The following is an 11,208-nucleotide window of genomic DNA, read 5'->3' as shown; positions in this document are numbered from 1 at the left end:
TAGTGGTAGGCCACTGGGTCAAAATGTATGCATATGTCCAAGTTTGTCAAGTACTGCCAACCAATTTACTGTTCCCACATACAGTGGTGTACAACAATGTACTAATATTTGTTCCTTATATCTAGGTAATTCCTATCCCCCCTTTTTTTCCTTTTCACTGATTTTAGGCAGACAACTAGGGGTTGTGCTTCTTTGCTTTAGGATTTTGGGGCTAGGTATAAATCAGAAGCAGCTTGCAGTTAATGCCTTTCCCATTTTTGAAGACTGGTTCTCCTTAAGAGATAACATTGGTTGTCCAGAAAGGTGGGCTTAAGGAGGGTGAAATACAGAGACTGTCCAAAAGGGGATGAAAGTCAGTGGATTTAGGAGACATTGGGGGCCAGAGGACCTGAAAAGATACTTCTGCTTTTTTTTTTTTTTTTTGAGACGGAGTCTAGCTCTGTTGCCCAGGCTGGAGCGCAGTGGCTGGATCTCAGCTCACTGCAAGCTCCGCCTCCCGGGTTCACGCCATTCTCCTGCCTCAGCCTCCTGAGTAGCTGGAACTACAAACGCCTGCCACCTCGCCCAGCTAGTTTTTTTTTTGTATTTTTTAGTAGAGACGAGGTTTCATCGTGTTAGCCAGGATGGTCTCGATCTCCTGACCTTGTGATCCGCCCGTCTCGACCTCCCAAAGTGCTGGGATTACAGGCTTGAGCCACCGCGCCCCGCCTACTTCTGCTCTTTTTATCCAGTGATCATACAATTTGTTATCCAAGTCCAGATGCTTCTGAGAGTGAAAGGGTATGCTCTTAATAATTATACAGAGATAAGAGTGGAAGTCAGGACCATCCCAGGCGAACTGGGATTATTTTAGGCAGCTTAGTGAAACTTACAAATGCAGATGCTCCCATGTCTTTGAATTTTTCTTAAAATATTCATCTAGCAGATCATATGGAGAGCAACTTTGTCATCTGAAAAATGGCAGGATTAAACCCTCACATCCATCTCCCATTATACTTTAAGCCTGCATGCCTAGAGAGTAACTCTGTGTAGGGGTGTGTGTGTGTGTGTGTGTGTGTGTGTGTGCGTGTGTGTGTGTGCTTTCTTGCATATGTGTTGTGATATTTTAATCTCTTCATATATAGTAAAGGCCTGTCTGTGGCCCTTATTAGAGCTGCAAGTAGGTGGTGTTTGTGGTGGAGGTGGTGTGATTTCTGTTCTGAGCAGCACATGGTCCAAGAAGCCTTTTGTCTGAGGTGCTCTCTGTAGATCTGATCTGACCTTTGTTGAGGGGTCCTACTCTCATAGCTCCCTGTGAAGATTTGGAGATGGTGGCTAAGGTTGGGGTTATTCATCCTTAAATTCAAGCTTAGGCTCTGAGAGTTAATAAGAAAGGGAAAAATGAGTTCCCAAACTCAGCACTGAGTAACATGAAATCCCTGGAGTAGACGGAAAGTTTGAGTGGAGCCCCCACTCCCAAGATGCTAGATAAGCACTGTTATCCAGGCTGTAAACAAAGTGCAATTCCTTCCCTATAGAGACAGATCTTGGAGAAATTCCCAGGGGAAACTGTGTCTAATCAGTTCCCTGAGATCGTCAAACAGCTTAAATTCCTCTGCGATATGACAGCTGGGGTTCTGGTCAAAATGAGAGTCCCTAGTTTTCTTTCCTGAAGTTGCTGAGACCATCTGGGAAAATCCACAAACAGAAACCATGGTGTATTCCTTGAGCACCTTGAAGCCTGGGGTCTGTAAAAGCTCTGATTCTCAGCACCGAGGGAGTCAAAAGAGGTAATACGCAAGGTTGTGTGCTTTCTCCACAAGCAGCACCATTTTCTCTTTCTGGCTAATGGAAAAGGAGATGGCGTGAGGCCCAGCACTGAGTGGGGCCCAGGAAAAGGAAAGTGAAGGTCTGAATCCCGTCTTTCCTGATGGTCTCTTTGAAACCCGCAACCGAGGGCTCTGGGAAGCACGGATCCTGTCTCTGCTCTCAACACTGACCCTGAAGTGAGATGGAGTGGAGGATGTTTGAGGAGGCGGGGGTGGGGGGGGATGTGCAGAGCCAGTACGGAAAACTCCTGGCTTTCTCTCCAAATGGAAATCCACTATCTAGTTGGGAGATGGAGGCAGAGAATGGGAGGGCATCCTGGGGACCTTGAGAGCTCTGGTCTCTCAGCACCTGAGGCAGCGGCCCAGGTTGTACTCTTAGTTCTCAGGGTGTCTTTCTGAGAGTCCCTGGGCAGCCAATTCAGGTGTGTTGTCTCCCTCCTCATCTCTCAAGCAGAGACAGAATTCTTGGTAAGAGATGCTAGCTTGAATTCATGATCGGCCCAGCAGAGCTGAAATCCTCTCACAGACACATCCATACCTCAGGGTGGGCAGGTGTGTAGATGAGGGAGGACAGAAGAGAGGGCATCTGCACACTGGCTGGTCTGCTAGAGCCTTCCTCCCTTAGCCATGCTTATGCCTGTCATGACTCTGTGTTTTGCCCTCTGTTTTCCCAGACAACTCGCCAGGAGAGAATGACTCTGAGAAACAGCTCCTCAGTGACTGAGTTTATCCTTGTGGGATTATCGGAACAGCCGGAGCTCCAGCTCCCTCTTTTCCTTCTGTTCTTAGGGATCTATGTGCTCACTGTGGTGGGCAACCTGGGCTTGATCACCCTAATTGGGCTAAATCTGGGCCTTCACACCCCCATGTACTTTTTCCTCTTCAATTTCTCCTTTATAGATCTCTGTTATTCCTGTGTGTTTACCCCCAAAATGCTGAATGACTTTGTGTCAGAAAGTATCATCTCTTATGTGGGATGCATGACTCAGCTATTTTTCTTCTGTTTCTTCGTCAATTCTGAGTGCTATGTGTTGGTATCAATGGCTTATGATCGCTATATGGCCATCTGCAACCCCCTGCTGTACATGGTCTCCATGTCCCCAAGGGTCTGCTTTCTGTTGATGTTTGGTTCATATGTGGTAGGGTTTGCTGGGGCCATGGCCCACACTGGAAGCATGCTGAGATTGAGCTTCTGTGATTCCAACGTCATTGACCATTATCTGTGTGAAGTTCTCCCCCTCTTGCAGCTCTCCTGCACCAGCACACATATCAATGAGCTGGTATTTTTCATTGTTGTTGGAGTAATCATCACGCTATCCAGTTTAAGCATTGTCATCTCTTACGCTTTGATACTCTCCAACATCCTCCGTATTCCTTCTGCAGAGGGCAGATCCAAAGCCTTTAGCACATGTAGCTCCCATATAATTGCTGTTGCTCTGTTTTTTGGGTTAGGGGCATTCACCTACTTCACAGCATCTTTTCCCAGCTCTGTGAACCATGGCAGATTTGCCTCAGTCTTTTATACCAATGTGGTTCCCATGCTTAACCCTTTGATCTACAGTTTGAGGAATAAGGATGTTAAACTTGCCCTGGGCAAAACCCTGAAGAGAGTGCCCTTCTAATGGGTCTCTCTGTATCACTGGCAACTGGTTCTTGGTAAGCATGATACTCAAGTGTCTTTCTATCTATAGGTGGAATTTTAATCTTTCTCTTCAAAGAGAATCTTCTCTCCACTTTTAAAAGTTGGAAATCTCTTTTCTGTACTCTCCTTGAGGATTATACTATTTTGCAACACTTAAATTGGCTCATTGCATGCGAGTTAGCACCTAAGAAATGCCTTTTGTTTACTGAACTCTGTATTAGGCCCAAGAGATGAGTAAGATGAGGCTCCGTGCCTTCCATTCTTTTCTTGGTAGGCTAAATGAGTTTTTCTGAGCAAGAGTGTTTCTGGCTGGAACAATGGGCAGGTGATGGTATAAAGGTTGAGGAACATTTTCTCTTTAGTTACATGAGCAGACTTATTAAAGATCAAAGGTAGATACCTTGTTGCCAATGCTAATATAATCTTCCAGCCCTTCAGGAGGTTGGTTGGTCAGGAAGATCATAAACCCTCCTTTTCATATACATGTATGTACATAAGAGAAGCCCTCATGCAAGAATTTTCTGTGCTCTGCTGTGTAAGGGTAAACCAAATCCAAATCTTTTATTTCAAAGTTTTAAAACTTCTGGGCCTTGGAATGGTAATCAGGGGTAAGTGATCCTGTGTAATTGACCCAATTTCTTTGGCTCTGGAGACTCAGGTTGAAGAAAAAACAAAGAAGAACTCCACAGATTTGCATGATCTGTAAAATGTGGCCTCTGTCTTGCTTTGGAGATACTGAGCACACTATTGGATTTTAGGAAGATTGCTTATTCTTTTAAGTGGATTTAGATTTTACAGTTCTGACAACGTGTGTGTGTGTGTGTGTGTGTGTGTGTGTGTGTATTACAATTAATCAATACAGAATCAGAAAGAAAGAGAAGTCATATTACACTTCCCACTCTCAGGCAGTCTGGAAGGGATCTGGATTTTGAGTGCAGAAGACCACTCTGAATTACTCTGCTAAAGGTTCTGCTGTTCTACAATGAAGAGCTTGGTGCTCCAGCTTGTGGCCAGGAGACATTCTGAGGGAGAGCTGAGAGCAGGGCGGAGAAGCACTCGCAGCACAGGGCTGACCGACAGGAGACGTGAGACAAACTCTATCTTCTCCAAGTCTGTTAGAGGAAGAAGATCTTTGGAGGGAAAAAACTTTGATACCTGGGTTATGCCTTGATTATGATAATTATGACAATTAACAGTTACTCAGCTTGCACTATGTGTTTGTGCGCTGTTTGAGATATCTTAAATATATTAATTCATTTATTGGAATTGATTTAATACCTTACTCAACCACTGCTGGTCAGTCCTCTGGGCCTTGCTGAATCCCACCCTCCAGTGGACTGTCTGTGTCTAGGTCCATGGGGGTCTTGGGATATTAGAAAAGAATCAAGAATAAGGAAGGTTAAAAGTAAATCTACTTTGATATGGAAAAAGAAAAAAACCCAATTACCATTGGTATAAATGAGTGGGAACAAGAACTAAGTCAGGGCATAGGATATGAATGGAAAGGAACAATTATGTAATCAATGCATTAAAGTCCAAGAATAACTTTCCCCGCATTCACTTCATATTGGCACTGGGGTGAGTAGCCGTGAAGGTATGTTTGACTTAATCAGACACTGGCTTGGATCTTTTGGAAAGAAGTTCCTTTGTGACTGAGGATCTGACATGATAAAAACTCAGAGTGACTTTTCTTGGCTCTTGTAACAGTCAAATAAGAGCATCTATTGCTCCCACAGAAAATACAACATTAAATAAGTTCAGAAGGTCTGCACTTCTGTCTCAAACCAAAGGTGGATCATCTTGCATATTGTTTTGGGTTGACATTAAGGAATTGTTTGTTCTCACAGTGTTAAACAAATAGAAGCAGGGTTGAGGGCTGTTGCATTCCAGTAACAGAGACGTAATTTGAAACTGAGTGTCAGATCTGTCCTAAAGTGAGTCCTTCTGTCACAAGACCACAACTCTGTCATCTCCTCACATCATGACGTTTTAGTTTCTAGCAAGACTACTTTGTTCTCTTTAGGAAGCATTCTTAAGGTGGAGATTCTTTTAGGTTCAGTTCTTGGTGTCCTTCTCTTCTGGGCTCTTCCTGAGGCATCTCTCTGACTCAGGTGACTTCAACCACCATGCATTTGATGGTGACTTTCAAATCTATAACTCTGACCCTTAGCTACAGTCAGAATCTGTAATCAGTTGTAAATCGGAAACATGCAAGTATTGCTAACATTGATGTTCAAACAGAATTATGTAACGATTAAGTGATGACATAGTTTTGGAGTATCAGGAGGAGTAAACTGTTGTCTCTCACATTTCTAACCATGTGGGAGAAGACAGGTAAGTGACCCTCCAAGTAGGAAGAGCGAGAGTACAAGGAGAACTTCCAGTGGATCTTTGGAAGGAAAAGGAGGTCGTTTCCCTGCACTCATGAGGCAGATGAGAGGATGTCCGTGGCTGACTCAGCATTAACTCTCAGCTTAGATGCATAGCACCCTTTCTCCCTTCACACTTCCACAGCAGAAATGTATCATTTACAAACTAGTTCAGCTGCTGGTAACAAAAGTCCGATTGCAGTGACTGAAACATGTAAGTGTTTATTGTCCTCCAACATAAACGGCATCCAGAGGTGGGCAGTCCAGGACTGATTTGACAGTGCTGAGCCATCAAGCACTCAGTCTCTATCTTTTTTCTCTTCTGTCTAGCTAGAGATTTCATTCTCAATAATGCATCATGGATTCCAGATGGCCACCAGAGCTCTTAAGATTTTGTCCATATTTCAAGCAGCAGGAAGACACAGGGGTGAGCATAAGCAAATGCATACTTCACCTATTTAATGTATGACTGCTACTGAAAAGTTATTAGCCATCCCTGCCTGCAAAGGAGGCTGAGAAACTTAGCATTTCACTTGATAACATTATCATCCTTAAAAAGTAGAATTTTGTTGCTAAGGAAGAAGGTGCTAACATGGCTATTGTGTAGACAACTAGCAGTATCCACCAAAGGATAGAATACCACTTGCCAGGAGGGAACAATTCAGAAGTGAATACACTCTCTCTGTATTTTTGCTTTCTTACTTGGTCCACTCCATGAGAGAAGGTTAGATTAATTGGACAGGTAAGATTGAAAGAGACTGACAAGTTGGTCATTGATGGAAATGTGCCCAGCGTCTTCATCACCAAACCATTGGTACTAACGTAAGGCAAGCTCATGGTGAGGACAATCCAGATCTGAGCTATTTCAATCCCAACCTCTACTCCTGTCTCCTACTGGGTTAAGTTAGAGTCCGGGTTCTGAGAGGGAGGTGTGAGTCCTGACATCTTTGCCTCTTCAGCATAGCTATGAATAAAGATGCAATGGTATTTTCATCCTCTTTTGGCTCCACTCATTCTCACTAATCAGACCCACAGGAAAGCGGGAGTGAGTGATTAATATTGCCAAATCTCCCACATTAGAGCTGTCTCTGCACTTTTAGCACAAGGACTTCTGGTAATTGAAGCTCTCATTTTCTTATGATTTGAAATGACCCCTCTTGCTCTGGTAGTGGGTTATTGGAAACCATGCGAAGAATAGACTGTCTGAGAGGACACGAAGTGCAACTCAAATAGGGCTCTACTCGTTAATTTTAGGTGTTAACTTGACTGAATAAAGGAACACCTAGGGAACTGCTGGGTGTGTGAGCGTGAGGGTGTTTCCAGAGGAGGTTGGCATGTGAGTTAGTGGACTGAGTGGGGGAAACCTGCCCTCAATGTGAGTGGGCATTATCTAATCGGCTGGGGGCCCAGATGGAACAGAAAATGCAGAGAAAAGGGTTTCCTCTCTCTCTCGGAGCTGGGAAACTGTTCTCCAGTCCTTGGACATCAGAACTCCAGGCTCTTTGGCTTTGGGACTCCAAGACTAACATCAGTGGTCCCTGGATTCTCAGGTCTTTGGGTTTGGACTGAGAGTTACCCCATTGGCTCCTGTGGTTCTGAGGTTTTCACACGTGGACTGATCCACACTGCTGGCATCTCAGAATCTCCAGTTTGCAGACAGCTTGTCATAGAAATTTTCAGCCTCCATAATTATTTGAGTCATTTTTCCTAATAAATCCCCTCCTATCTATCTATCTGTCTACCTAATCCACATTTATATCTCTGAGCTATCATATCCAGTTGATTTTTTCCCTCTGGAGAACCATGACTAAAATGCAAAGGCCATGGACAGAGGGCTCATTGTGAGCTAATAAGGAAATTTGACAGGCAAATTTAGGCTAGGGGACTCACAGTTTCACAGAATAGCATGTGGAAGATATGAACAGAGAAAATCGTATTCCGGTTGATGGCAAATAGGGTTTGGTACTATCTGTGATTTCAGGTATCTACTGGAGTCTTAGAATATATTCCCTGAGAATAAGGGGGGACTGTGTATTAAGTGACACCCATGTGAGGCAATGTATTTGTTAACTAGCTAGATTTAGCCATTCTACATTGTAAATGTACTTCAAAACATCACGCTGTATGTGATAAATACACACAATTTTATTTATTTTAAAAAGGTAAATGTTCTAACTTCTTCGTTAAAAGAACACGAGTCAGGTTGGATCAAAGAGCAGAATACAACTCCATGTGGCATACAAGAAACCCATCTACAATCAGGTGATTCAGAAAGATTGAAAATTAAATGGTGGTTAAATAAATAACAGGTAAATATAAACAAACAAGCAAACAAACACGCTGAATTTCAGTCAGAATGGAAATTCAGTCAAAAAATGTTAAATACAAAAGCTTTATAATGTTATAGGATACTATTTACAATAAATATGTAATAGTTATGACTTTCTATGCACCAAAAAGTAAAACATCAGGAGCTACAAGAGAAATAAACATTATTGGAAGGGAACTTTAAATTACAGCTTTTAGTCTGTGATAAAGCAGGTTTATAGAAAAAGATAAAAGATGTGGAAAATGTCAAAAAGACAATAGAGAGATAAATCTAATTACATACACAAATTAGTTTTTTCTATATAAACATCCAATTTTTTATGTGTATGTGTGTGTGTATGTGTAGTTCTGTGTCCTAGATATTAAAAACATACCTTTTAATCAAAGGGTCAAAAAACAGTCACATAAAGAATGAATATTAGGTCACAAAAGCAAACCTCAATAAATTTGATATATTAAAAATAGTCCCACCAATGTTCTTTGATCATCATGCAATAAAACTAAAGCATAATTATATAATTAGAAAGCAAAAATACTTCATTACTTTGATATTTAACATTTTCTTTTAAGCTACTTGTAAGTCAAAGAAAAAATATAAAATTGCAGAATGCCTAGAAAAAAGCTATGAAGATGTAACCTTTTATAATTTATGAGATAGTATACAGCTTAAACAGAAAAATAATTTTAAATGCTATATTAAACAAGCAATAAATATAAATAAATTAAACCATTAACTTAATGGGTCAGAAAAAGACATAGTAAAATTAAAAGAAAACAGAGTAGGAATTAATAAAGTTAAAATCAGAAAATATTGAATTTGAAAACAAAAACAGTAGAGATAATAAATACATTCAAGAGCTTGTTCTTTCAACATTAGTAATATATATCAGCTGCTATCTATCCTAATTCAGAGAAAAAGAAGAAAGAAAAAATAAGAAATTACCAAGAGAGAAAACCATAGAAATAGAGGATATTAAAATAAGGACATTTTTGAGCATTAGTCAAGTGAAATAAAAGGCCTGAATGAAATGGACTATTTTTTGGAAAAATATAAATTAAAGAAAATGAATTATCGATCAGATAGAAAATCCAAAGAGTCAGTTCCATAGGAGCAATGGAAAAAGTTGTCAGAGTTATATCACAAAAATTACTTGTCCCAAATGGTTTCGCAGGAGAAGTCTACCACAGAAGAGATAATTCCAATAGTATTTAAACTGGTTCAGAGCTTAAAGCAGAAGAAAATCTCCCTCCAAAGTCATTTTTACAAAGTGAGCACAAAATTTGAAGATTGCATACACAAAAAGAAAACCACAGACAAATATTACTTTGGAATATCAACACAAAATACTAAATAAAATATTAGCAAACATTCAGCAGCAGAAAAAAGAATTATCATATCCAAGTGGGATTTATTCCATAGATGCATGGACGATTCAACATTAGGAAATCTACTAATATATTTTAAAACACAGCTGAGGATAAAAATCAAGTGATCATTTCCATACATGCTAAAAAGATATTTATTCAAATTTATCACCTATTATTGATTAAATTTGCTTTATAAAATAGGACTTGGCCAGGCGCAGTGGCTCACGCCTGTAGTCCCAGCACTTTGGGAGGCCGAGGCGGGTGGATCGCGAGGTCAGGTGATCGAGACCATCTGGCTAACACGGTGAAATTCCGTCTCTACTAAAAATACAAAAAAAATTTAGCTGGACGTGGTGGCTGGTGCCTGTAGTCCCAGCTACTCGGGAGGCTGAGGCAGGAGAATGGCGTGAACCCGGGAGGCGGAGCTTGCAGTGAGCTGAGATCGCGCCACTGCACTCCAGCCTGGGCGACAGAGCCAGACTCCGTCTCAGAAAAAAAAAAAAAAAGGACTTGATAGAGCTACTTTGAAGTTTGTACCTTTTTTTTTTTTTTTTTCCTTTTCTAACCTAGAGCTAAAAACTTTGTTGGCTCTTTTTCCTTTTATTTCTAAGAATCTATGACATTCATCAAAGTACTCTTGGTCTTTGAGAAAAATTCACAGAATTTTATTTTTTGTATTATATTACTAATATAATCATGGCATACTAGGTGTAGCATAATATTGTTACTGCCTTGTTCATGTGTATTTATAGCTTCTCTTATCTTCTAGCTATTTCCAAATTTTGAATAAATATTCTGGGCTCCATAATTGATAGAGTGAAAAACACAGCATACTATCTTTAGCTAAGGACCAAAGGGCTGTCTACAGAATGAATTTTCTTTGTTTTCTCAACTACAGACAGTTTCCTAGCACAAACGATCTTCTAATCCTGAAACGGTGTGGAGCAGATTGAATACCTTTCCATGTAGCTCCCACCACTTGTCGTGCTTCTTAGAAGGCAGAAATAACGTGCATTCTGTTGGCCATCATCTTTTACAGAGGAGTAAATTGATATTCAGAATTAAGGAATCTGCTGAAGGTCCCCCAGAAGGTGGCAGATTCCATTTTTAAATCTTTCTTTATCTGGCTCCAACTGCTGTGCTTTTTTTTGCACCAAGACACATTGCATTCCAGAAAGGAGTGGAAAGAAATAGTATGAAACAGAGAAATAGAAAAGTAGAGAATGGCAGTCTGGAGAAATAACTGGCAATCAACATGAAAGAGTGATCACAGAAACGGTGTTCCAAATCCCTATATGTGAGAAATAATCTGTGTGGATTTAGACGCCAAAGTGGACACATGCAGGTATCCTTAAAGAGCTTGTCCCCACGGCTAGAAGAATAAGGTTTGCTACGAAGAAACATTTAATCATGGTTTGTTTTCAACAGTAGCTCTCACAGTGAAGCCAACCTCATTCTGGGAATGTGTCACTCTTTAGAAACATTGTGTACAGTTAAAATAAAAGACATTATCATGTTACTTTATATATTGAAATAAGTACAAACAATTTCGTAATACAACTTAGTAATGCAAATTGTTCTGGTGAGAATAGGCAAAAGATAGATACTATATTCTTAACATCATTTATTTCAACGAGTTGAAAGTAAGGCTATTATTTCTTTGGTCTATATAGTCTTAGAGATTTGTAAAGTT

General features: G+C 40.6%; 1 protein-coding gene across 1 annotated transcript; it reads left to right on the top strand.

Moving 5' to 3' along the window:
• Positions 1-2,484: 2,484 nt before the first annotated feature.
• On the top strand, positions 2,485-3,462 carry LOC105554986 (olfactory receptor 8B4). Its single transcript, XM_012001660.1, has one exon. It carries the CDS (start codon positions 2,501-2,503, stop codon positions 3,428-3,430), a length of 930 nt encoding a protein of 309 aa, XP_011857050.1. The 5' UTR covers positions 2,485-2,500; the 3' UTR covers positions 3,431-3,462.
• The last annotated feature ends 7,746 nt before the right edge of the window (positions 3,463-11,208 follow it).

The sequence above is a fragment of the Mandrillus leucophaeus genome, unplaced genomic scaffold (assembly GCF_000951045.1).
Source record: "Mandrillus leucophaeus isolate KB7577 unplaced genomic scaffold, Mleu.le_1.0 Scaffold669, whole genome shotgun sequence".
NCBI lineage: Eukaryota > Metazoa > Chordata > Mammalia > Primates > Cercopithecidae > Mandrillus > Mandrillus leucophaeus.
The sequence above is the reverse complement of the archived record's forward strand: the minus strand, read 5'-3'. Positions and strand labels throughout refer to the sequence as shown.